A 26,335-nucleotide genomic window follows, 5' to 3' on the forward strand; every position below is an offset into this window, starting at 1 on the left:
CAGCTAGAGAGACACATCTGGCTTCAATTTTACCCCACCATTTACTAGCTGTGTGATCTCAGGCAAGTTACTTAATTCCCTTACACCTCAATTTCTTCATCTGTCAAATGGGACTGAAGTACTCAGCTTGCAAAGGAAGGTGTCATCATCACAGGCAAAAATGTCTATTGAGTGTCCACACCAGGAACTTCATGACTCATAGGGCTTCTGGAAGAAGGAGCTTTTCGTTTGTTTAAGGATCAAGTTCAGAGTCTACATAAAAGATAGGCTCTAACAAGTTCTCCAACACCTCACCTAGGCTTTCCCATTTGTCCACTTGCCTCCACTGTCTGCTTGTGTTTCACTAACTCACTGTGTCTTATCTCCCGGCTGCTCACCAGTTCTTTCCTTTTCCAACCTAATTCTCAAGGGATCCACTAAATAGGCTGCTTTGACTTCTGTGTGGTTCTGGGTTCCCATCTCACCCCCTGCCCTAGAGTCAGTATGTCTTTGCATAAACAGCAGAGGAGCCTGCAAGCATTACATAAGCAGTCTTGGGGGCTGGAACCTCAAAATAGAAAAAAAGATTTCAATTTAATAGAGATGAAAAGTAGGTGATGAGGTAAAGATTATACTCACCAGAGTCCCACAGTGGAAGGATCATGTTTTATTTTAGAAGGAAATTTGAGTCAGTGGGAGCTAAAAGAAAACACCCCAGACTAACTCACTCTTATGGACCGTTTCCTAAGAAGGCTAATTTTTTCAGCACTTTTTGTTGTTCTTGTAGTTAACACAAGTACTCCATTTGGATAATTAAAAAAAAGACTATCAAGAAAGGCTAACCAAGAAAGCCAAACAGAACATACAAACATTGCTAGAACTAGAATAAAGGTTACTCCCTATAAAATTTCCCCAAACTCCATGATGTTATTATATTATCTTCATAACTTTTTAACTGATTATAGAAAAAAAGGTTATTTGTGGTTCTAATTTAATTTCTAAAAATCCTGAGAAAATTTTAATAGTTGTAACAATGACAAATGAAGGTGGTGTACTTTCTATTTATGTAACTGGAAAGACATTTCACCTTGTATGTGGAACAAAACTCCAGCCTCAATAGCGGTAAAAATATTAGGAAGTGGCTAACAGAATCTACGGAAGTCTGGAAAACGTGGGGAGCTTTCTGGGGTTTTTTTTTGTTTTTAAAGGGGAACAAGGAACATTTTAATATTCCAGGTTTTCCCAGCATCAGGATTACTTTATTAGGAAACCAAATTATACATAAAATTAAGTGGACCTCGGTAAATGGCCCTAAAAACTTTTCATGTATTGCACTTTAACTTTGGTCCCATCCATTCTCCACCTTCCAACTCTTAAAACTATCCACAAATTCCAGTCTAAGAGCAGTCTCAGTTTGTTTTCCTAGGAATTAATTGGATTTCCATCCTTTAACTGTCCAAAGCACTCAGCTCACTTACCGGCCTGCCTTTTCGAGTTACATGTTCAGTTTTTCTGTTTTTTCAGTCCCTCCCCATCCCATTTTCTCTATTTGACAAATACTTATTTTAGTACTTATGGGCTAGTCGCTCTGCCTATTGAATACTGTGACCAGAAATGACGTAAGTAAATTCATAAAGGTTATAATCACTTAACTAACACTTAAATTTGCCCTTAAGCCTATCTCAGAAATTTTTGATGATCTTTATATCTGTCTCTCATTACATGGGCCTTGAATCAAAATACTACCCAGAACATTTATAAGCCCTGGAAGAGACTGAAGCTATCAGTTAGTGAAGTGTTGGTTTTCTTAACGTTTCCTTAATCTATCACATAAGGGTGAAGATAAATCACAAATCAGAAATACTTGGAGAACCAAAACTTTCAGTGATTTAAAAGACAGTAAGGAAAGACAGGACCACAGAAATTAAAATATACTACTAAACAACTGGTAACTTAACAAAATAAGTAGGGGTAATAAAAGTTGGTATTCCTGGGAATGTATGTTAAGTGCCTTTTCTTTCTTTTTTTTAAAATTTATTTTTATTTTATTTATTGTTGGCTGCATTGGGTCTTCGTTGCTGTGCGCAGGTTTCTCTCTTGTTGCGGAGAGCGAGGGTTACTCTTCGTTATGGTGTGCGGGCTTCTCATTGCAGTGGCTTCTCTTGTTGCAGAGCACGGGCTCTAGGCGCGTGGGCTTCAGTAGTTGTGGCACGCGGGCTCAGTAGTTGTGGCTCACGGGCTCTAGAGTGCAGGCTCAGTAGTTGTGGCACACGGGCTTAGTTGCTCCACGGCATGTGGGATCTTCCCGGACCAGGGCTCAAACCTGTGTCCCCTGCATTGGCAGGCGGATTCTTAACCACTGCGCCACCAGGGAAGCCCTAAGTGCCTTTTCTTTACACATTTCATTGTTTATCAGATTTCTATAGCGATAATGAGGCGTTCTTACCAGAAAGGAAATGCACAATTTGGAAAAAACCTCCTTCCTGATGGCACTCAAAACACAGGTTCTACCTCAACTCTTCATGTGAAATTTATAAAACAGGGACACAATCTAGACAAAATGGTGACACTGTCAACACTCAACAGGTGTCACCTGTTTTGTTTCTCCCTTAAAATGGTAATATTGTTCCAGATCATACATAAGCCATATTTTAAAAGGCAAGAACTGCAGAGAAAGTTAATTCCTCCAGCAAGTACACTGTACAGAAATAATCACTATTAATAGTTTGGTATACATCTTTCAGGATTTGGGCAGATATCAGCATGAGTATCTCTATGTAGGTGGAAAAAGAAAGACACAAATATGTTTGGTATAGCCATTTCATAGATCTTAGAGATCTTTCCACATCAACAGATAATTCTAGCTTTATCATTTTAAAAGCTATAAAATATTCCATTCTAGGTAAACATGATTATTCAACCAATCCCTTACTAATGAACATATAGGCTGTTACTATCCCAGCATGAATAAGAAATAAGAAATAAAACAGTTCTATTTTGTGAAAGAACACTCTAGAAAAAACATATACATATGTGTGTGTGTGTACATATATATGCCAAGCAATAAACCTATTTGAGAAGGTTTTTGCTGTGACAGTGTAGCAGATCACCTTTGATTTTAAATAATTAAAATAACTAAGAAGTCTTGTTCTCATTAAGAAAATCAGAAATGAAAACAAACAGCTTTCTGTGAGAAGATAAAATGATCAGGACAAAAACAGTAAGTGACAGTCTCTGCTTCCGACTTCTTCGAGAAGAACACCTGCCATTTCAGAAACAGATTTCCGAAAGCTTCGGAAAGGAAGGTGATGCCTACTAACCCTCTTTCCCCAGTCAAATGCCTGTGACAAGAACCAGAAAAAAGCCAGACAACAAAGGGGAGAGACACTGTATACATTATTTTTTTAAAAACTGGTCACTTGACAAAGTAAGTAGGGCTATTAAAAACAGGTACCTATGGGGTGTATTTTAAATAATGTTTTCTTTTCTTTACACATTTCCTATTTTTCATATTTTCTGTGGTGCTCATGAGGTGTCCTTCTTAGAAAGGAATTCTAATGCAGTGGTCATCCACCTTGGTTGTACGTTACAATTATCTGAAGGTGCTTTTTAAAAGATATTGTTGCCTGGGCCCCTCTCCAACCAGTTAAATCAAAATTCCTGGGGTTAGGGTTCAAGTATCAATTACAAAACAAATATTCATTAAAATAACATTCAGGGACTTACCTGGTGGTCCAGTGGGTAAGACTCCGTGCTCCTACTGCAGGGGGCCCCCAGGTTCTATCCCTGGTCAGGGAACTAGATCCCACATGCATGCCGCAACTAAAAGTTTGCATGCCGCAATTAAAAAAAAAAAAATCCTGCATGCTGCAACTAAGACCAGTCGCAGCCTAAATAAATTAATTAATTAAATTAAAAAAAAAATGCCTACAAAGAAGTGCACAAAGTTTACACTGCCAGATCAAGAAACAGCATTCTAACCTCTTAGAGGTCTCCTGGTGGCCTCTTCCAATCACTACCTCTTCCCCACTCCCCAGAGGTAACCATGATCCTAACTTTTAACACCACAGATGGGCTTTTTTCTTTGAAATTTAATTAAATGGAATCATACAGCATGAATTCTTTTGTGTCTAGCTTTTTAAAAATCAACATTTTATTTGTGAGATTCATCCCAGCTGCTATCGTAACTGCTATTCATTCACTTTCATTGTTGTATGCTTCATGAAATAAATATACCACAATTTATTTATCTATTCTACTGTTAACAAACATTTGGACTATTTCTAGTTTGGAGTAATTATAAATAACTCCATTCAGACAATTTTTTGTATGTGTCTTTTGGTGCACATGTACACATTTCTATTGGGTAGAACCTATGAGTAGAATTATCAGGTAACAGGGTATACTTATGCTCAATTTTAGTAGATACTCCTGAACAGTTATCCAACATGGTTTTGCCAATTTAGACCTCTATCAGCTTGTGAGGAAGTATTCCAGTTACACTATACTCTCACCAACACTTGGTAAGAACATTTTGTTTTACCTATCCTCTTTGTGAAAGGGTCTGTTAAGCCTTTTGCCCATTTTAAAAACTGGATTATCTGTCCTTATTGAATTTTAGGAACTCTTCAGTCATCACTGATACGAGTATTCTGTCAGATATGTGTTACAAATATCTTCTCCCACTCTTATAGCTTGTCTTTTCACTCTCGTTACCTTTAGATTAACAGAAGTTTTAATTTTAATGCAGTCCAATTTCTCAAGTTTTTTCCTTTATGATTTTAAAGAATTCTTTGCCAACATATTCCAAGATCAGGAAGATACATTCCCCATGTTAACTTCTAGAACTTTGTTCTACCTTTCACATTTAAGTCTAAAATCAACCTGAAACTGATTTTTATGTATGGTGTGAGGCGGGATGGTCAAGGTTCATTTTCCCATATGAATATCCTGTTGGCATAGCAACCTTTATTGAAAGTAGTTTCCCTACTGCTCAGCAATTCCACCTTTTACATAAGTCAAGTGACATATGTGAGGGTTTATTTCTGGACCCTTAACTGTGTACCATTGGTCTATTTGCCTATCCTAACACCAATATTACACTGTCTTAATTTCTGCCCCAAATTGTTCTTCCTCTTCAAGACTGTCTTGAGTATTTTTGGACCTTTTTCATTTCCATATAAATTTTAGAAAGCAGCTTGTCAATTTCCACAAAAAAAACCCTACTGGGATTTGATTGACATGGCACTGAATGTATTAATTTAGGGAAAAATGATTCCTTTATAACACAGAATTTTTCTAATCTACGAATTTGAGATATCCCTTTATTTATTTATTTTCTTAATTCATCTCAAGAATGTTGTATAGTCTTCTCTATAGAGATTGTAACATATCCCATTATAATTATCCCTAAATATTTAATATTTCTTGATGGTATTATAAATTTACTTTTTATTTTCTATTTCAATTTCTAGCTGTCTCTTCACCAACATGCCTTTTTTTCAAGGCTCCAGGTGATTCTAATGTCCAGCCAGGCGTGAGAACTTCTAACACAACGTTTGATGAATCAGGGAAGGAAAGCTATATTTTTTCCTATTCTTAGTTATCTTTATCTAACTTTTGTGTGAAAATCCTCTGGCAATCCAAGAGCCATTTCACAATTTTTATAGAATACTGTATATTAAACAAACCAGTTATGTTTTGAGTCCTGACTTGCAGGGCCCTGTCATAGTTGATGTTCCGGAGCCTCACACAGTGCCAGGTACCTGGTTGGCACACAGTAAATGTTTGGTAAATGATAGTTGAATTTTGTGACCTCAGACAAGTAATTATTTCCTATGGGCCTCAGTTCCCTCATGGTAAAATGCAGTTAACTGTGCTGCATACATCACGTGGCTGCTGAAAGTATCAAATGGGAAAAAATTTGTAAACTGTCCGATACTACACAATAAAATATCATTATTAGTTTCTATTAGCTTTCCAATGTTTCAGAGGCTCATGTCCTTATCAAAAAAAAAAAATGCAGGCAGTCAGTATGGTCCTCCTACAAATAAACTAGTGGGAAGAAGAGGTCTAACAGATATAAAACGCCCAGCACATCCATCATGAACAGCGAGTTGAGAAAGTGACTTCCACAGAGCGACAAGGAAATATACTGAAAGTCAAGACAACTTTAACAATCTAGTCTGGCAGAAACTGCATTTCATTTCTACTCATAAAAACAGACATGGCAAAGGGAGACACAAATACAAAAATATATCCTGAAGAGGTTAACAGGAACTTAGCTGCGCTTCTAAGTCATCTGGAAAAGGATGCATCAGAAACATTTTTTGAGGGATAATTAGATCTTATGACTTGAGGAGTGGACAGGAATGACAGCACATCAAGGATATTACAGGGCAGGGCTTCCCTGGTGGCGCAGTGGTTAAGAATCCGTCTGCCAATGCAGGGGACACGGGTTCTAGCCCTGGTCCGGGAAGATCCCACATGCCACGGAGCAAGTAAGCCCGTGTGCCACAACTACTGAGCTCGTGCTCTAGAGCCCGCGAGCCACAACTACTGAGCCCACGTGCCACAACTACTGAAGCCTGCACACCTAGAGTCTGTGCTCTGCAACAAGAGAAGACACCACAATGAGAAGCCCACGCACCGCAACGAAGAGTAGCCCCCGTTCACGGCAACTAGAGAAAGCCCGCGTGCAGCAATGAAGACCCAATGCAGCCAAAACTAAATAAATTTAACAAAAAAAAAAGAAGGCTATTACAGGGCAAATGGCTAACACGAGACTGAGCACTTAAGCTGTAGCTCTCCTCTAAAAAGCAGTAGCTCTAGCTTTTTCTGGCAAAAATGTTTCTTGCCATCTAACGTACAGCAGGGGACCCTTTTCTATTTTTCACACCCTTCCTCCATTCCTACCCAGAGTCACTCTTTCCTTCCAATAATTCCATTCTAAAAAGAGCTGCCCAATCCCAATATGTTCCTTTTCTTTCTCAATCAGATCCTAAACTTGCAACCTTAAAATTTTCCACCTCTTCCTTTTTACTATTTACTGAAATGTACCTCCACTGTTTCTGCTGTAACTCAACAGAAAAATTCTAGGACAGATTTGTCAACGCTTAGTCTTCATAATTCTTTCAGATGGAATATTAAAAACAAAAACCATTCAGCTACTTGAGCTGGCCAGCATTCAACTGCCCCTCCCAATTTCTCATTGATACTTTCTTATGAATTTTCATTAGCCCTAAAAGGTGAAAGGAAACACAAAAATGCACACACTTTTGAGAGAAAGAGAACACCTGCAACCAACTACACAAGTTGGGCTGCTACCTTCCTTAAGCATTATGGATAGCACAAACTGGAGAAGGTTCAAATAGCACTCTGCTCAACTCCAATCACTAGGTAGGTTCCTGTGAGTTACCAGATATGAACCTGAATCAATAATGAAAGGTGTTCAGGGTAGCAGGGAACCGGGACTCCAAGAGAAGGGAAAACTGTTTAGATGTATGGTTCATCTCCTGCTGGTCACAGAAAGCACCATCCTCAGACATTCTAGAACTCGATCTGCCACCTTCAAAGATTCACTTAGCTTCTAAGCCACTACTCCAGGTGTTTAGCTCTTCCTGCTAAAGATGGGTAAATCCTCCTAACTTACAGCAGCTACTCAATTTCGAGTTTGTGTACTCATCAGAATCCTCAAATAGAAATCCAGACATTTTCCAGGAGGATCATGCAAGTCTGGAACTAAGTCTTCCTTAATTTCCACTCTGATCTTTATCTGACAGATGTGGACAATATCAGCTTTCATTAACCCTCCTCAGTCAAGTTCCCACCTGCTGTCCCTCTCCTGCACACAACAGCAATACTGATGCAAGGCCAGAAGAATAATGTGGTTGAGGAAATAACAGTGCTGTAATCGCAGAAAAGAGGTGAGAAACAGTGTCTGAAAAACATTAATTTCTCAAATTCCTTCTCTCGTCTGATCATCTGCAAACTCAATCTCTCAGATTCTTCACCTTGGAAGAATGGAAATAGCCATATGAGGGAGGGAGAAGAGACTCTACTTTGAGGAATGAGAATTCAGAGAAGAATTAAGTGTAAAGCACCACACTAAGTAAAACATTCTCACTGGAGGGCAGCTTTGTAGAAGTGGAAGACCATGAAATTGACAGCAAGACACACGGGTTCATCTGCTGTCTGTGCCCCTCTTAGCTGTTTACTTGTGTAGTGAGCATCGTCTTGGACCTCAGGTTCATCCTCCACCAGTGAGGACAATAATTATCTAACAGGGTTGTAAGGATTAAATAACACTGCCACGAAAGGCACCTGGCACATACTGCACGCAGTGAATGTTAGCGCCCTGTTATAACTAAGGCTATTTTTTCTGCAAAACTATAACCGCCCTTTTCAGCTTTGGCCTTAAATGCTAGGCAAAAATTCTAGGATTCAGTTTGCACAAGTGCTTTTCAAAGATAAGCATTCAGAACAGAATCACATTATTCAGAAAATACTATGTTTCAGAACTACAACTAGTCTCTTAACCTCAAAACAAAACCAAGAATGTTCTTGACCCCGTGGAAAAGCACATGATTATCAGCTTCATACAATTAACGCTTTTTACAGTTTATATTAACAAACCACCAACTATTGCTAAAATCCATTCACCAAGCACATGACCTATGGTCTAAAGTCCCATTCTGGGTTCACTTTTCCTCTGAAACTCCGTAGAGCATAACCAGTTTGAAAAGCACCTAGATTTTGGAGTACAAAAACCCGCTGCACCTTGGCTGCATCAAGCCTCGCAGTCCAGACGCTCAGACCAGCCACTTGGGAGCAAAGAGGTGTTTTAATGTGTTAAATAAAACCTACTAACATGGCTGCACCCTAAGGGAGAGAATAATGTGTATGAACAAGAGAGTTTCCTATCTCTTCCCATTCCCCCAACCTAAATTAGGAGGTTGACAGTAAGGCCTCCTTAGCAATGGGACTTGCCTTCTGCAGGAAAGGACCTCGATCCATTCCTGCCGGTTCTGAACTCACCGCCTCCCCCGCTGCGCGGACAGACCCCGGGGTGGACTCTGACCTTGCAAGAAATGCAAGACCCAGTTTGGGTTGCAGCAGTCAGGCGCCCCCGACCTTACCCTCGCTGGAGTTCCCGACGGTCTCGGCTCCGGCGGCCGCCGCCGGTTCCGACGCCAACACAGCCAGGAGCAGCAACCGAAGGAGCTCCATTGCTGCCCCAGCCGGGCGCCGCCACCTAGCCCGCGCTATCCCGGGGCGCCCGCGTCCGGCGCCATCGCTCGCCAGGTGCACGCGCAGCACACCTGCCAGCCCCGCGGAACCCGCGCGCCCCCCGCCCCGGCAGAGGGCTCCAGTTCCGGCAATCAGCCCTGCTGCGCGGCCCCACGCCTCCTCCAGCCCCTCACGTCACGGCGACGGCGCCCCCCGGGGCGAGGGCGGGGACGGGAGCGGAGGGGCGTGCCCGGGCGGCGCTTGCCTCCTCCCGGCCTGCGGCGCTGCGGGCACCCTTGCGCCGGGGGCTGCGGCGCCCCCAGGAAGTTCTGGGTTGTAACCTGTACTTCTCACTTTGGTATCTTTCGCACTTACGAAAACTACCGTTCGAGTGAAAAATAACCCTTTCTGTTGCGGCCTAACGTCTCCAGGCTCCAGTTTCCCGCGTTTCCTTTGCAAACGGAAAAAAACAGGAATCTGGTGCTCAAAACGGTAGAGTTGATCGTTTCTCCCTGTCGCAATTACCTTAGCTCCTCAGGGATATGTTGGTATGAAAATACGGGGGCAGTGCTGTTTCTGTGGTGGTTATTGAGCTGGTGATGAGCGCCACAATTAAAAATGTTTCGTTTTCTCTAAGTGAAATTATCCTCGAAGACTCAAGACCTTCATCTGAACTTCCTCTCTCAAATTGTATACGTGAGGGCTGTTTAAAGGACCGTAGTCCATGTGACGGATGGCTCGTGAGACGATTGTGGAATTAGGTTTATAGACTCAAATTTATTTGGGGAAGATTGCCCTGCTTTATTTTTCCTGCTCTTTAACTTTTTCAGTTATCTATTTTAATAAGCAACTATGTTGAAAATTCCATATGTGGTTAACCCACTACTAAACTAAAAACCTATAGCAATCACCATAATATTAATAGGCACAACTCTTTTACTGTCCTTCCTCTGCCTGGTCCAAATGTTCACACCTGCGGTAGTACTATTTATTCCTATGGTGTTTATTCACTGTCCTACATACCCTCTTTCCAGTAACTCTCAATAGATGAAACCCCGGGACGATGATAGCAGCGATTATAAGGGTAGCATTTGGACCTGTGGATGTATTATTCAGTAAATTGTGTCTGATAACTGATTAGCTGCACTGTACTGGGGAGAGAGGATTACAACTCTATCTCACATTGTCACAATGAAATCCCAAAGTAATAAATAAAATTAAAATCTTAAAAGAGCTAGAAGAAATACACGTTTAAAAAAAAAAGTTGATCACAGAATGATGGAACTGTCTTTTTTTTTTTCTTTTAAGAGTTTATTTGAGCAAAAATCTATTGTAATCTGGCAGTGCCAAACCAGAAGTGATCAGAATTATTCAGTGGAGGAACCTTTCTAAGCAAAAAAGCAAAGGAGGGAACCATAAAGGAAAAGATTGGTAGATTTGGCTACTTAAAAATTTTAATTTTATTAAAGTCAATAAACACCATAAACAATATGAAAAGTCAAGTTGATGACCAAAAGTAAAAGTTAGCAAACGACATGAATAGGGAATTAAAAAAACAAAAAAAATAGAAGAAAAGAAACACAAATGGCCAGTAAACACATGGAAAAATGTTCAAATTCACTAGTAACACACAAAATCAAATTAAGAAACTAAGCTGTGGTCTTCCCTGGCGGCGCAGTGGTTGAGAATCTGCCTGCTAATGCAGGGGACACGGGTTCGAGCCCTGGTCTGGGAAGATCCCACATGCCGCAGAGCGGCTGGGCCTGTGAGCCACAACTACTGAGCCTGCGCGTCTGGAGCCTGTGCTCCGCAACGAGAGAGGCCGCGATAGTGAGAGGCCCGCGCACTGCGATGAAGAGTGCCCCCCCCCACCCCGCTTGCCACAACTAGAGAAAGCCCTAGCACAGAAATGAAGACCCAACACAGCCAAAAAAAAAAAAAAAGAAACTAAGCTGTAAATATTTTAAAAGAACAAGAACTTCGAGTGTGGATGAAAGAGCTGAGAAGACATTCTAAGATCTAACTAGTGAGAGTGTAATTTCATACAACTTTTTATGGCATGAGCTGTATCAGAAATCTTAAAAATACTCAGCTTTGGTGTGATAATTGCACTTTTGGATTTAAGTATGTAGATATGTATAAAAATTATATATATATATATTAGTGCACAAAACTGTTCAAGATGTTATTTACAATAGCAAAAAAACTAAAACAACCTAAATGCCCAACAATAAGTTAATTAAATAACCTGTAACGTAGCCATATAATAGAATACCTTATAGCCCTTCAAAAATCATTTTTTAAAAGGCAACTGATTGATCAGGAAGTGTTTATGAAAAGGCAAGTTAAAAAGCAATATATATATATATATATGTATGTATATAGTATAAGCTTTATTTTGTTTTCTTTTTAATATGCATTCATGTTTATATGCATAGAAAGGTTGAAAGAACATTATCAAAATGTTTAAAAGAGTTTATCTCCAGGTGATTGGATTAAGAATGATTTTCTCTGCACATTTCTGCTCTTTGTAAAATTTCTACATTGAATGTATATGGCTTTTGAATAAGAAAATAAAAATTTTTTAAAGATATACTTCTAAAGGTTTTCTGGTAAAAGCATTCAGGATAACAGTCCATCTTCCTGAGTATGACACATAATGTTTTTCATGATGTAGCGCCTGTCCAGCTCTCCAGGTTCTTGCTGCAACTCAACTCCTCTATGCTGGCCATGCTGAATTAATTTCACTTCCCTGAACTAACCCCATTCCCTCTCTTCCACACTTTAGCATTGCAGTTCCCTGTGCCTGCAGTGGACAGCTGATGACAGATGTGTCAGTAAGCAGCAGAGGGCCTCATTACCTTGGCTTCAAAATACTGTAACAGCTTGGGAAGAATATTGGCTGGGGTTCCTTGCTCATGTCAGAGTTCCACTGGCAACTTGTGAAGCAAATGGGCCCAGCAGCTTTGCAGATGAGTTTTTATTCCTAAGAATTGAAAGGAAACACAAAAACTGACAAGATTCCCAAATCCAAGATATAGATAACTAGAGCCTTAAGGACTGCTTCAAGTCTAGAAAAAGAAGGCAGGCAACCTATCCTAGATTTTTGACAAAGCCCAAGACACCGTGCATGGAGATGGGAATAGAGCTCCAAGGGAAAGGCAGGAAAGGTGCTCTGTGAAGCTTGCCCATGTATTCTATCTCATTCTAACCTCACCTTTGCTCTGTATTTTTTTTTTTGGAATTTTAGAATTTTATTTATTTTTTTTATACAGCAGGTTCTTATTAGTTATCCATTTTATTGCTCTGTATTTTTTAACACTTGTTCTTCCTGTGGGTTACATTCTTTGGACTGTGTTCATTAAATTAAATTCAATAAATGTTTATTTAGTAACATATGGAAATCATTATGCTAGGAAATTCATTCATTTAGTCCATAAATATGCATTCAGAGTCTTCTAAGTGTCAGGCTAAATGCTAGGTGCTAGGCATTGGAAATATGGAAACAATTAAAATATGTTTCCTGCCCACAAGTAGCTCATGGTGGTGAGTGAATTAGAGTCATGTATGGATAATTAAACCTCAATGTGTTAAATGGAATAACAAGTACAAGGAACAATTCTGAAGATTGGGAGCAACTAACTTACTCCAGGGTTTCAGGAAAGGTTTTATCAAGAAAGAAATGTTTAAGCTGAGGTTTAAAGCTGAGTGGATGATCAACAGGGGAACAAAATCGAGGTAGGGATGGAAGTGTGGGCTTTTCATACAAGGAAGAGAGAATTAATGCATCTTATATGATGTGCATAGGAGTACGAAACAGCAGAGCATCTGTAGGGAATTGCAAAGAATCTAATGTAACAAATGCTTATTTACAGTATTTCAGCACAGTGCTTGGAACAGTTTAGATGTTTAATAAATTGTGACTGAGTAGGTAATAAAGGTAGTTAAGGGTCTAGAATGTCAAGTTAAAGAACTGTTAAAGACTTTTTTTCCTGAAAAAATAGGGAGTCACTACAGATTAAAAAAATCAAAGTACTTACTACAAGATTGGCTATGAGTTGATAAAAAATCAAAGCTGGGTGGTGGGTACATGAGTGTTCACCATACTATTCTCTCTACTTTTGTGTATGTTTGAAACTTTTAATAATATAAAGTTTAAAAGGACATACCAAAATTGTGTTTCAAAGATAAGAGATACATAATACTGAGTTCCTCCTCTTAAAACCATATAATCCAGTAGGGGATTCAAGAAAAGCAAATTAAAAAGCATATGAAAAAAATGTCGGGGCTTCTTCCCTGGTGGCGCAGTGGTTGAGAGTCCGCCTGCTGATGCAGGGGACACGGGTTCGTGCCCTGGTCCGGGAAGATTCCACATGCCGCGGAGCGGCTGGGCCCCTGAGCCATGGCCGCTGAGCCTGCGCGTCTGGAGCCTGTGCTCCGCAACCGGAGAGGCCACAACAGTGAGAGGCCAGCGTACCGCAAAAAAAAAAAAAAAAAAAAAGTCAAAATCATGAGAGAGAAGGGGTCCATGTGGAATCTAGTAATTCATAAAATTTACATTAAAAGTAAAACTTTAAAAGATCGAGTGTGAATTAAATAACAGCAAAGAAATTGTTTTGATAAAGGTAAAGAATTGAGTGGTTATCAATTGGAGGCAATTTTGCCCCACACTTGCTAGGAGTCATCTGGGAATATCTGGAGATATTTTGTGTTGTCACGACTGGGTGGGGGGGCGTTGCTACTCTCACCTCGTGAGTAGAGGACAGGGATGCTGGCAAACATCCTACAATGCACAGGACAGCACCTCAGAACAGAGAATATAATCAGCCTCAAACATCAATAGAGCCATTGTTGAGGCATCCTGAGCTACACATATAAGACTGTATTTTGCAGGTGGATTATTACCTGAAGTCCACAGCTTCAAGAGGTTCATAAACCCCTGAAAATGTATGCAAAATTTTGAGAGCCTGGTCTGGGAAAAGGTCCACAGTTTTCATCTGATTCTTTAGGGGTCCATGGCCAGAAGAGGCTTAAGAAGCGCAGGAAAAACAAAAGTTTTCAGGGGCTGTGGCTGAATAATCTGAAGTGATTATTTCACTCAGAAAACTATTGCACGAGGAGGCGGGAATCTGTTTCCTAGAGCCAGATTATGGTCAACCTTGAAACCCAAGCAGAAATGGCTGAACATCAACCTGAAGTCTCTGTGGAGCTACTGAAAACTGTAAGGAACGTAACGACAGGACAACAGGATGGAAGTTGGGTTGTAATAGGAGTTGCTTCAGAGTGGTTCTTCCCCAAGTGCCCAAATTCTCTTCAATCAGGCTACAAAACTTAGTATTCTCCCTTCATGGGTGCTGTCATTCATCCCTCTGTATCCAGCCAGGCACCAATCCGTGTGAATTTTTCCTTCAAAACTAGCCTTGTCTTCTCTTCTCAGGCTCAACACCCTAGTCTAGGCCCAACTCACCTTATTCTTGAATAACTGCAGACCCCTCCTCCTTGTGAGCCCCTGGCTTATTCATCTTTGCAAACCCAGCACCCACATAACTTTCTGGCACGTGGCAGACATTCAGTAAGGAACACTCTCAGCTGGGGGTGAGAAGAGAGGGTCACAAGCTTACCCCATATTACAGTTAAAACAAATTAGAATTCTCTCAATAATCTCATTAAGGGGGGAGGTGCCTCACCTGTAGAGGTTCCTAATTAGGTCCCAGCAGTTTTGTCGATTGTTTGGAGATGGGGTCGTGTGGTGGTGAAGCAGAAGTGGAGCTTCCCAGCTAGGGCTGGAGTAGATCCCACAAGCCAAGTTCCCAACGGAGAGTTTTCTCCGCCCTCCCCCAACCCCAGGAGGGTAATCAGGGATAATCAGCCTGAGGAGGAGGGTCCGTGAGTTTGTCTCAAGTCCACAAAGCAGTCATTAGCTGATTCCAGCCTCATTTCTTTCCAGACTATCCCCAGCTCTAACTTTCCTTAAATACCAAGTTTCAACCATCACTCTTCACACTGAAACCCTCAATAGGTACCAAGTCTAAGCCTAAATTGCACAGCTTATCTTTTTTAAAACTGAACATACCGCACCTACGCACCTGGCTTATTTTCCAGGAACCTCCTCTTTTCCCACTACCTTCTCCTCTTTCCCACTGTGAAACTTCCACTCTCTTCTCCACCAACCCTGCTCTGTTCCTTACCGAGTTTCTCGCAGTCACACAAACAAGCGATGCTGATTACACCTTACCTCTTACCTTACCGTCTTCCTCCTCTCACTTTTGCCCACAAGACCTATGTTTTCCATAATCTTCCAACACGGCCATTACAGCTCAGTTTAGTACTAGTTTTGGACACTTTCCATCTCACGTGTGTCAGCTGCCCCAGCACACCCACATTTAAATACGTATCCAGGCGTTCCGCACCCAAAAGCAACGGAGGGGCACCCAAACACAGCCCGTCCTGGTTACTTGCTGAATTTTAATTTGGATTTCTTGACACTCAAGTCGGTACCGTGACTCCCAAGTATTCTTTAGTTGTTTGTTGTGTATGTTTTGTGGTCCATGCAAGTATTCAAGGCGATGTTTATAAATGGATACAAGGGAGGATAGGGAAAATTACTTTTAAAAACCGCATAACCCAACAATCTCTGTAAAGTGTTTAACACCTAAAAGCCACGAGAAAGTATGTTGGCACCCCAAGCAAAGTGGGCCCTGTACAGTCCCCACGTTACTGAACGTGCGCACAGCTGAGTCGCCCCAGGTGGAGGTAGTCCGTATAAAGTAGGCCTCCGGAAAGTCCCGCCCACTCCGCGCCGGGCGTGGAGTAAGGCTTGACTCCACCCCCTCCAAGAACGCAGCCCTGTGATTGGCCATGACGCATCCTAGAGCTGCCCAATTGCGTACGAGCAGCTACTCTCGCGTTTCTTTGTTTGCGGGAGGAACATGGCGGATCGGCTCACGCAGTTGCAGGACGCCGTGAACTCGGTGAGTAATTGCACGCGATTAATCTCCGTCGTCTTGTTTCCCGAGGGAAAGCAAGGCAGAAAAAGAGGTCCGAGGGACAAAACTCGGAAGTGGGGAGTGGAGTGAGGCCGGGCTTCAGCATCAAGCGCTGGGGTTGGAGGGAGGCGGCGCCGCGGTCTGGAAGGTCTTAGGCCGGCGGCGGGGCGGTGCGGGAGCCAGCGGCCTCTTAGCCTGCGAAGTGGAGAATCTCACTCCACTCCGTGACAGGACTGCGTGGACTGTCACGCTTCACGGCCTTATCATGTTCTCTCGGAAAGGTTTTATTTGCTTGTCAGTGGTGCTTATGGGATTCTTTGGCCGGGAGGGGAGAGGAAGCGGAAGTTTTTTTCCCCTTATCAATTTTAACCCACGGAGGGCAATTCTTGTTCTTAATGATTGGATTTTTGCCTTTAGATGTTAGCCGAGAATATTCCTTCGCCAAAATTTTCAGGTTGGGGCGGGAGTGATAGTAAAGTGAAAAGTTTTGTTTCATCTTAGTTGGTTCCTATAGACCAAGGGTTCCATATCTTGGCTACGCCCCCAGCATGTCAGTTTAGGGAAAACCGACGTCTTTATGATAGTCAATCTTCTGACCTTCGTATATCTTTATTTAAGGTTTTTAAAATGCCTGCCAGTGGGTTTACTCCCTATGAAAAGTCAGGTGTTGTGAGTAGACCCCCTTACTTTGATCCTTCTGATTATTTTTCCTGTTATGTGTACGTAGAAAGTATATGCAAACCAAAGAATTCATATACTTACTACCATTAAGAGCTAACTTGTTTACATTTCTGTTATTCTATTTATAATTTGATGTCCCAGGTGAGATGTTGACTGGAAAATCCAAGTACCTGGTCTCTTGCCAGTTTTTTCTCAGCGGAAGCTAATAAGTTGGTATTCCTGTTATTAGTCTTTGTGCACTTGAAGAGTGTGAATCTGCTCACAAGAAATTGATCTACTTTGTGTGTGAGGGCCAGCCCCTAAATGTTGATGAATTCACCAAGGTAAATTCTACCTTTGGTGACTTGCCTGGGCTGCCAACCAGTCTCCCTCAGGGAGATACTCCTTTGACGCTTTACAAAATCAAATTGTAATGATGCAGCTGGATACAAATGTTATTTTAGGGGAAATGTTGTGTATTAATACATGTCTCAGCCAGAAGGATCGTAAGGAAAAGTGAATATGGCCCTTAACTCCATGGTAGGCAGGCTGATCATTGCGTTTTGGAGAAAAACCTCTAGGTTAACTGGTATGGGTGCCTGGTATCCATGATGGGTGCACCACCATGGTTACAGAGAAATACTCCTTGAGGAGTTTACAGTCTGATTAGAACGATGTCATATACTCAAGAGACATTTAAATAATGCAAAGGCAGTATGTGGTTATGAGTTGTAATGAATTGAGTGTTTTCAGCTGTAAGTGCTGAAGTAAAGTGAACTGTTGAGTGATATAAATTAAAATAGAGGGAATCTTATTAGCATTTATCTGAATTGTAATTATTTGTGAAATTATTAAAATAAAATTTATTTTACCCACTGAGAACTCCATGAGAGCGGAAACTGTCTTGTTCACTGTATCAGTGTGTTTATACAGTTATATACAATGCTTGTCATAGAGTTGATTTTTGATAAGTATTTGTTGAATAAATGGATTTTGAGAGCTTTATAAGGACAGAGCAAATAGCCAGTGTGTTGAATATTTGTGTGTGTTTTCTGTCTTCTTCATAACAATGCTATAATGTGAGAATGTTCCCAATTTAAAAATTAAAAGAAACTCGAGTTAGCAGAACCAGAATTAGAATCCACGTTTGTACAGCTTCAGAGCAGTAACTGCCACTCTATTACCTTTGCAAAATGTGAGCAAAAGCAGTGTAGTCAGGAATGAATTTATCACCAGTCAGGCATATGTGAAGGAGGAGTAGATAATGAACAAGTAGAGTTGACTTAGATTATTGAAAGCTTTGAAAATAGCCTGAAGACTTGGAGATTTATCTTGAAGACCATGCTGGGGCAAACTCAAAATTTTTGAGCAGAGTAAAATAACATAGAAAATAATAAGAACTAGGAACTTCCCTGGTGGCACAGTGGTTAAGAATTTGCCTGCCAATGCAGGGGACACGGGTTCGATCCCTGGTCTGGGAAGATCCCACTTGCTGCGGAGCAGCTAAGCCTGTGCGTCACAACCCCTGAGCCTGTGCTCTAGAGATGGCGAGCCACAACTACTGAGCCCTTGAGCCGCAACTACTGAAGCCCCTGCACCTAGAGCCTGTGCTCCGCAACAAGAGAAGCCACCCCAGTGAGAAGCCCGTGCACCACAACAAAGAGTAGCCCCCGCTCGCCACAACTAGAGAAAGCCGGCTTGCAGCAACAAAGACCCAAAGCAGCCAAAAATAAATAAATAAATAATTTTAAAAAAGAAAATAAGAACTAGAAATTAATAAGGAGTCTGTTGTAAACAATTCTTGTGTGAAGTTGAACTAACAGCAGCAGTGATGGTAGAAGGAAAAGGGAAAGATTTGTAGTAGTATTAGCAGGATTTGAAGATGAAAGTTGAGTCTGAAGTTAGACTGGTTCACTAGGAGATTCTCAATAGAAATTAGATATTAAACAAAGGAAACAGTTGACTTTGAGTTCTGTCATTCAAATAATGGCAGTGAATCTTAGTGGAAATGCTGATTCACTGATTGGAGATAAGGAATTTAGGTTTGAGAGGTCGGGACTATGGAGAGCAGTTGGTGGGGAGACTAGGAATCTTAGGTTTGGAGATGGTAATGTTATGGAGCCAGGTTTGTTTGCAGGACTTGGAGCAGGCCAAACACTGAGACACCGAGTTTCGCAGCAGAGAAGGGGTTTATTTATTCAGGAGGCAGCGGAGTGAGGAGACAGGAGAACAAATCTCAGATTGCTTCCCAGAAGGCAAGAGGCTTGAGATTTTATGGGTTAAAGAAGCGGGGTGTTCTCAGGCCTGGGGAAGGGTGGGTGGAGGTAGGGAAAAGGTGAGGTAATTGGTGTTGTGCACGGGACCAGTTTTAGGGTTGGTGGTCTGAACTGGGCAGGGGCCCACTCCAAATCTTCCAAATTTCTGGAAAACAACTTAAGCCCCTGTTACTACAGTGATGCACGCATCAGCAGCGTTATCTGTAGGGGTGGTAAGAAGTCTGGTGTGGTATGACATGGGCTACGTGAAGTTTGGAGGGTGTGCAATTAGGGAAAGAAAAAAAACTAAAGCAGTCTTAATCATTAAAGGCAGGTTACAAGCAGAGGGGTTTCTAACAAGCTGTTCCCTTATCTGCTGTTCTGTAAGACATACTCCAGTATTTTTGTTAGTGTGACAGCTTCCATTAACCCCATGGGACACGGTTTCAGTAAGGACTTGGTATTCTCAATCTTCAAAACTGATTAAGGAATACTTTTAGAGCCCTGGGAGTTCACAGCTTGAGTCCTGGAGAAAAACATTTCAGAATACTTAAGGTGCAGTCTTTTCCCCAATTTTATTCTTGTAACTACTCTAGTTTGAGAAAAGGGGTCACATTTTAAAATTTACCCTGGGGCCATTCTTAGATATTTGCCTATCACATTTGCTCTTTTCCACCACTACTTCCCCAAAAGTCTTTACTTGTGCTTGCAGTAAGTATTGGCATATATTTCTCTAGTCATTCTGTTACCTTGGGAAGAAAAGAAAGATTATTTTGTATTTCTTTGATTGAAACCAAACGTAGTTTCTTTGTATGATTAAAACATTTAATCATTGTTAGTAACTGGTTTATGTTATCCAGAATTACTCCTTTGTTTTATTTTCTTGCTCAGAGACCATTATAATAGGAACATTGTTGGTGCCGTTACCAATAAAATCGGTAAAACAGATAAATCCTTTGTAACTTTGCCACCTTTCCTTTGGCCTCAAGCTTGCAGATCAGTTTTGTAATGCCATTGGAGTGTTGCAGCAGTGTGGTCCTCCTGCCTCTTTTAGTAATATTCAGACAGCCATTAACAAAGATCAGCCAGCTAATCCTACAGAAGGTAAATAGATTTTCTTGGCTTCTCTTAGTTTGACTCTCACATTACCTGTAATCCCTTAAAATTAGATTTATTGAAAAATTCAACTTATTTATGGCTTTCTAAAAATGTTATTGTTTGAGAATATTACTGCAAGTTTGTCATAAAAGAAATGAATTTGTTATAGTCAATTTATGTAACACCTCATAATTCTTGTCAAATAACAGACGTTTTACTTGTTTAGAGGAGAATTGTATGAATTTAGCTGAATTTTACTTGAGGGACCTTAATAAGAAAGGCATCCCATTTATAGATTCCTTTATTCAAGTGACCACTGTATTGTCCTAATAAATGAAATGATATACATTATGCTTACATTCCAATTTGAGTTAATATTAAAGCTAATTCTCAAACGTAATAGAATTGATGTGTTAAAATTACACTTTAATCATTAGAAGCCTGCTACAGAAAAAGTTATGAAGTTTTCTGTTTTCATAAAGTTTAATTTCTCTTTCTGAAAACTTGAGATTCTCTAATATCCTAAATGAGTACCATCTTTCTCTAGAATATGCCCAGCTTTTTGCAGCGTTGATTGCACGAACAGCAAAAGACATTGATGTTTTGATAGATTCCTTACCCAGTGAAGAATCTACAGCTGCTTTACAGGTAAAAATATCTTTTCCTTTGAGGATTTTGTGAGTAGAGAATTTTGAATTAAAGAGATAGATTTAGTGCCTTTTGTTACAATTTTCAAAGTTAATCTAAATTTTAAAGTGGGAATTTTACTGTGAACTACTGTAGTCTGTTAAAGACTGAGCTGAATGTGTATAATTGTCCAATTTTGAGCTTAAAGAAAACTTGCCATTTTCCTCAGTTTGCTTCATTTCCTTGCAAAGAGTGAGAGGAGGGGCACATTCTGGGTGTGGAGTAGAATAGTAGTGTCCGAAAGCAGCGTGGAAGGGAGTCTCATGTAGCCATCCAGAGATCTCCAATCGAAGTCATCTTTTAAGTTAATTCATACAGGGAAGATTCTGATCTTAGGATTTCTGCCACTGAAAGTTTTATCTGATCTTAGGATTTCTGCAACTGAAAACTCTATCACAATGGTTGGGTAGTCATCAGATTTAAAAGTAAATACTCCTACTGCAGGTTCTTTCCGCCTCAACTTTCATTAATCTCCAAGTTTTTCATTTCTCAAAACATTCTTAAATTTGTGTCTTATAAAGGCTGCAAGCTTGTATAAGCTGGAAGAAGAAAATCACGAAGCTGCTACGTGTCTGGAGGATGTTGTTTATCGAGGGGACATGCTTCTGGAAAAGATACAGAGCGCACTTGCTGATATTGCACAGTCCCAGCTGAAGACAAGAAGTGGCACCCATAGCCAGTCTCTTCCAGACTCATAGCACAGTGTATATATACCGTGCGTGCGGCTGAGAAAAGAACTGTTTCAATGCCATTGAGAATTCTGCATCAGATTTAGATGGAAGCCTTACCAACAGTTACAGAAACGTTAAGCACTATGACACATGTTATCTTCTTAGCTATTTTAAATAGTCTTCTGTTTTCACTCTTAATAATAAGCTTGTAAAATCGTGATTGAACCAGCTTTAAACTGTCATTATGCCATTTTTTTAATTGTTATCTGGGTTAAATTATTGAGGCAGATATTGCATTAATGGTCATAATATAATTAAACAGATGTACTATAAAATTCTATTGTGATGTAATTTGTCTTTATTTTTGTCATATTTCTACAGTCTTTACAAATCAAAACATCCCTCAAGCCAGAGGAGAGGTGGTAAAAGCAGAGATAGTGGACTTTTGGATTTAGGTTAATATCCTTCTGCCTCTTTTATTTATTTATTTTTGCGTACGCGGGCCTCTCACTGCTGTGGCCTCTCCCGTTGCGGAGCACAGGCTCCGGACGCGCAGGCTCAGCGGCCATGGCTCACGGGCCCAGCCGCTCCATGGCATGTGGGATCCTCCTGGACTGGGGGCACGAACCCATGTCCCCTGCATCAGCAGGCGGACTCTCAACCACTGCGCCACCAGGGAAGCCCCGGGAAGCCCCCAGAATTTTAACTAAGTTTCCAACTGGGATTTCTGTGGAAATTGACAAGTTATTTCTAAAATTTATATGGAAGTACAAAGTGTCAATAGAAATCAGTATTCTCATTAGAAAATATAGAATGACAGCTTGCTTTAATAAGACAGCATGTATTAGTGCAGGGATAGATAAATAGGCCAATGGAAGAGAATAGAGAGATCTAACAGAAATCCACGCAGATCGGAAAACTTGATTTGTGATGGAGATGATGTGAATCACTGGGGAAATAATAGAAATCGTGCTGGATATTGGTTATATATATGCTATATATTAAATTCAGTGCCTATGGGGTTTCTTTTTGGGGTGATGAAAATGTTCTGGAATTAGTGGACGTTGTTGCACAACTGAGTTTACTGAAAAACACTGAAATACATACTTTAAAAGGGTGACTTATGGTATGCTAACTATTTCCCAATAAAGCCGTTACAAAAAAGGAAAAAGAAAAAAATTTCATGCCAGGTGAAGGGCAAATATCTAAAATTTTTAGAAGACATTCTTAGGAAAATATGCATAGCTTCAGGATAGGAAAGGCTTTTTTAAAGTAGATATAAAAATTTCACATCATAAAGGAAAAGAATTCAAAAATTACGATAGACAATGTGTCAGACACTGCTTCAAACTTACATATATTAACTAATTTAGAAAAGGTTAATAAATTTAAATGCATTAAAATTTAGATCTTCTGTTCATGAAAGTACTCCAAAAAGAATAAAAATGCAAGCTCAGCCTTGCAGCAGGTATTTACAGTACTTGGAACTGGACAAAGGGTTAGTATCTAAAATATGTAAAACCCTTCTGTGAATCAAAAAAAAAAAGAAAAAAGCAACCCATTAGGAAAATCACAAAACAATCATTTCACAGCAGAGGAATGGCCAATAAAGGTGCACAAATGCTCAGCCTCATTGGTAATCTGAGAAATTTGAATCTGGCTTTCTAGGTGTTCAAGAAGGTTCACTTTTCCAGGCAGGAGGACAAAACTTCTTATTTTTTTAATTAACACTTTGCTAACTTGATTTATACATTTTATAATTTGGATATATGGTCCCTAGGCTTCCAAGTATTCTTGGCCAGGGCTGTATATGTTCAGGGCAGGCCTATACATGTATGTTTATATAACTTAAAAATAAGGAGATTCCAAAGACAAAATTCAGGGCACTGATTTACCTCTCTGGTGGAAAGAAGGGGATGCTATTGGGAAGAGGGTCTTTTAAGGTAAGTGTAATAATATTCTTGAACAGGATGGAATATATTTAAGAAAACTCAATATTTCATGTAAACTATGTTTAAGGGTCATGTTTTCAATGATAAGGTTTAAGGCAGCACATTTTAAAAAATTTTTTGTTAGAGTATAGTTGATTTACAATGTTGTGTTAGCTTCAGGTGTGCAGCAAAGTGAATCAGTTATACATATATCCACTCTTTTAGATTCTTTTCCCATATAGGTCATTACAGAGTACTGAGTAGAGTTCCCTGTGCTATACAGTAGGTCCTTGCTGGTTATCTATTTTATATATAGTAGTGTGTATATGTCAATCCCAATCTCCAATTTATCCCTCTCCCCTTCCCCCCCGGTAACTGTAAGCTTGTTTTGTATGTATGTGGGTCTATTTCTGTTTTGTATATAGATTCATTTGTATCATTTTTTAAAATTAATTTATTTTTGGCTGCATTGGGTCTTCGTTGCTGCACGCGGGCTTTCTCTAGTTGTGGCGAGTGGGGGCTTCTCCTCGTTGTGTGCAGGCTTATTGCGGTAGAGCACGGGCTCTAGGTGCGCGGGCTTCAGTAGTTGTGGCACGTGGGCTGCTCAGTAGTTGTGGCTCGTGGGCTCTAGAGCACAGGCTCAGTAGTTGTGGCACACGGGCTTAGTTGCTCTGCAGCATGTGGGATCTTCCCGGATCAGGGACCGAACCCGTGTCCCCTGCATTGGCAGGCGGATTCTTAACCACTGCGCCACCAGGGAAGTCTCTTATCATTTTTTTAAAAATTCCACATATAAGTGATGTCACACAATATTTGCCTCTCTCTGACTTCACTTAATATGATAATCTCTAGGTCCATCCACAAATGGCATTATTTCGTTCTTTTTATGGCTAACGTTCCATTTTATATATATATATATTTATTTATATTTATATTTTTATATATAGGGTTGGCCAAAAAGTCCGTTTGGGTTTTTCCATAACATCTTAAATATATACCACAACTGCTTTATGTTTATCTGTCAGTGGACATTTAGTTTGCTTCCATGTCTTGGCTATTGTAAATAGTGAGGCAACACATTTTTTTTTTTTTTTTTTTTTGCAGTACACGGGCCTCTCCCATTGCGGAGCACAGGCTCCAGACGCGCAGGCCTAGCGGCCATGGGTCACAGGCCCAGCCGCTCCACGGCATGTGGGATCCTCCCGGACCGGGGCATGAACCCGTGTCCCCTGCATCGGCAGGCAGACTCCCAACCACTGCGCCACCAGGGAAGCCCAAGGCAACACATTTTTAAGCAGCATAATGCTTCACTTGTGTTTGATTTCGGCAGAACTGGTTTGCTGTTAGCCAGTTATAGATATTGGTGGAAGAGGCCTTTCGATCTTCCTCCACAGGACTGACTCCCGCTGTCTCCCCAACTCCTCAGAAGTTCAACAGTGAGTAGAATTTAGGAAGATGAACTGCCTGCCGCCGTGTCCTTGCTCTGCATCCTTGTCCCTGCCTATTGAGGGTTGCATTTTTTTTTTTCTTCCAGTTGCCTGAGAAAGGCCTCAGATGGAGCGAAAGCTCCATTAAGGCACTGATGCTGCAGGTTGGGGCTTCTGAGACCAAACAAGTATCCATCTTTCACCACGAGAGGGCCGTTTGACCCTGAACTTTGATTCCATTCAGGAAGTGGCTGTTCTGTGACCTAGAGGGGTATGTGGAGACTAGCTGTCGTGCCAGGTTACGATTCCCCTGGAATCCACTCAAACTAGTGTTATGATTCTGATTTGAACTAGTGTCCTCCTGGAGCCAGTAACTTGAATCTGAGACCAAATGTCCACTCTCAGCTGAAAATAAAAGGACAGGGACACACCTTCATGGCTTTTCATACAGAGGTTGTTAAGTCCTGGCATGGGCCACAGAGGAAGCTCAATGAGCACTTTCTCTGCATGGTAAATTATCTTTTACGTCCACCTTCACACATGTGGGTGTGTGTTGGACAGGCCACACATCAGAAACCTGCCCTACATGGAGAGGCAATGAAAAAAGTGATTAATAGTATAGGCACATGTGCCACCTGCTTGCACTGCCACTAATTAGCTGTATGACCTTGGGCAGGTTACCTATGTCTCAACACAACTGAAAAACAGCGGAAATATTACTAATTTCCTCATGGGGTTGTTATGAAGGGTAAATGAGTATACGTGTGCAGTAGTCTAGCATCATCCTCCTAGACACGTGTTTTGTTTTTATTGAACTATAGTTATTTACAGTGTTGTGTTCATTACTGTGGTACAGCAAAGTGAGTCAGTTATACATATATACATTCCTTTTTACAAAATATTCTTTTCCATTATGGTTTATCATAGGATATTGAATATAGTTCTCTGTGCTAGACAGTAGGACCTTGTTGTTTATGCATTCTATATATAAAAGCTTACATCTGCTAACCCCAACCTCCCACTCCAGCCCTCCCCCCAACCCCCTCCCCCTTGGCAACCACAAGTCTGTTCTCTATGTCGGTGGTTCTGTTTCTGTTTCATAGATAGGTTCATATGCTGGACGTGTGTTTTTGTAGGGCCTAGACTATTGAATTAAGTAGGGATGTGATGGTGATAATGGTGCCTGAATCTTTCGGGTCTTTAAGGGTGGCTTCAATCTCTGCCATAGTTCCAGGCAATATTGTTTTTTCTTTACAGTATTTATAATAAAATTTTATAAATTTGTTTTGAATTTTTACAGCACTTACAAATATTTGTAATATTTGTCTTTTATTTCCAATATTGCCAATGCAATATTGTTTTTTATTTACTATTTTGACCAAGGCAGAGTGGGAGGGACAGTTTCAGAGCTTC

At 40.6% G+C, this 26,335-nt stretch overlaps 2 protein-coding genes across 3 annotated transcripts in view; one reads left to right on the plus strand and one right to left on the minus strand.

Moving 5' to 3' along the window:
* The window catches only part of TM7SF3 (transmembrane 7 superfamily member 3), a 37,441-nt gene extending 28,050 nt beyond the window's left edge, over nt 1-9,391 (minus strand). Inside the window, exon 1 of one of the 2 annotated variants that reach the window (XM_082849646.1) lies at nt 9,117-9,391. In XM_082849646.1, coding sequence (XP_082705772.1) covers nt 9,117-9,207 — 91 coding nt within the window. In that variant the 5' untranslated portion in view covers nt 9,208-9,391. Of the gene's footprint in view, nt 1-84; nt 489-9,116 lie in introns of those variants that run through there. The other variant, XM_082849647.1, reaches the window with a different exon arrangement.
* A 6,739-nt stretch (nt 9,392-16,130) lies between these two features.
* Nucleotides 16,131-21,893, plus strand: MED21 (mediator complex subunit 21). Its single transcript, XM_082849721.1, has 4 exons — nt 16,131-16,178; nt 20,098-20,212; nt 20,754-20,854; nt 21,415-21,893. Exons 1-4 carry the CDS (start codon nt 16,137-16,139, stop codon nt 21,589-21,591), a joined length of 435 nt encoding a protein of 144 aa, XP_082705847.1. The 5' UTR covers nt 16,131-16,136; the 3' UTR covers nt 21,592-21,893.
* Nucleotides 21,894-26,335: the final 4,442 nt, after the last annotated feature.

This window comes from Leucopleurus acutus (assembly GCF_964270905.1).
Source record: "Leucopleurus acutus genome assembly, chromosome: 11".
Taxonomy (NCBI): Eukaryota; Metazoa; Chordata; class Mammalia; order Artiodactyla; family Delphinidae; genus Leucopleurus; species Leucopleurus acutus.

Coding starts and splice junctions, on each gene's coding strand:
- MED21 (XM_082849721.1), top strand. CDS start 16,137: ATGGCGGATCGGCTCACGCAGTTGCAGGACGCCGTGAACTCG. Junction 20,213..20,753: donor GCCAGCTAATCCTACAGAAG/GTAAATAGATTT, acceptor ATCTTTCTCTAG/AATATGCCCAGCTTTTTGCA. Junction 20,855..21,414: donor AATCTACAGCTGCTTTACAG/GTAAAAATATCT, acceptor TGTCTTATAAAG/GCTGCAAGCTTGTATAAGCT.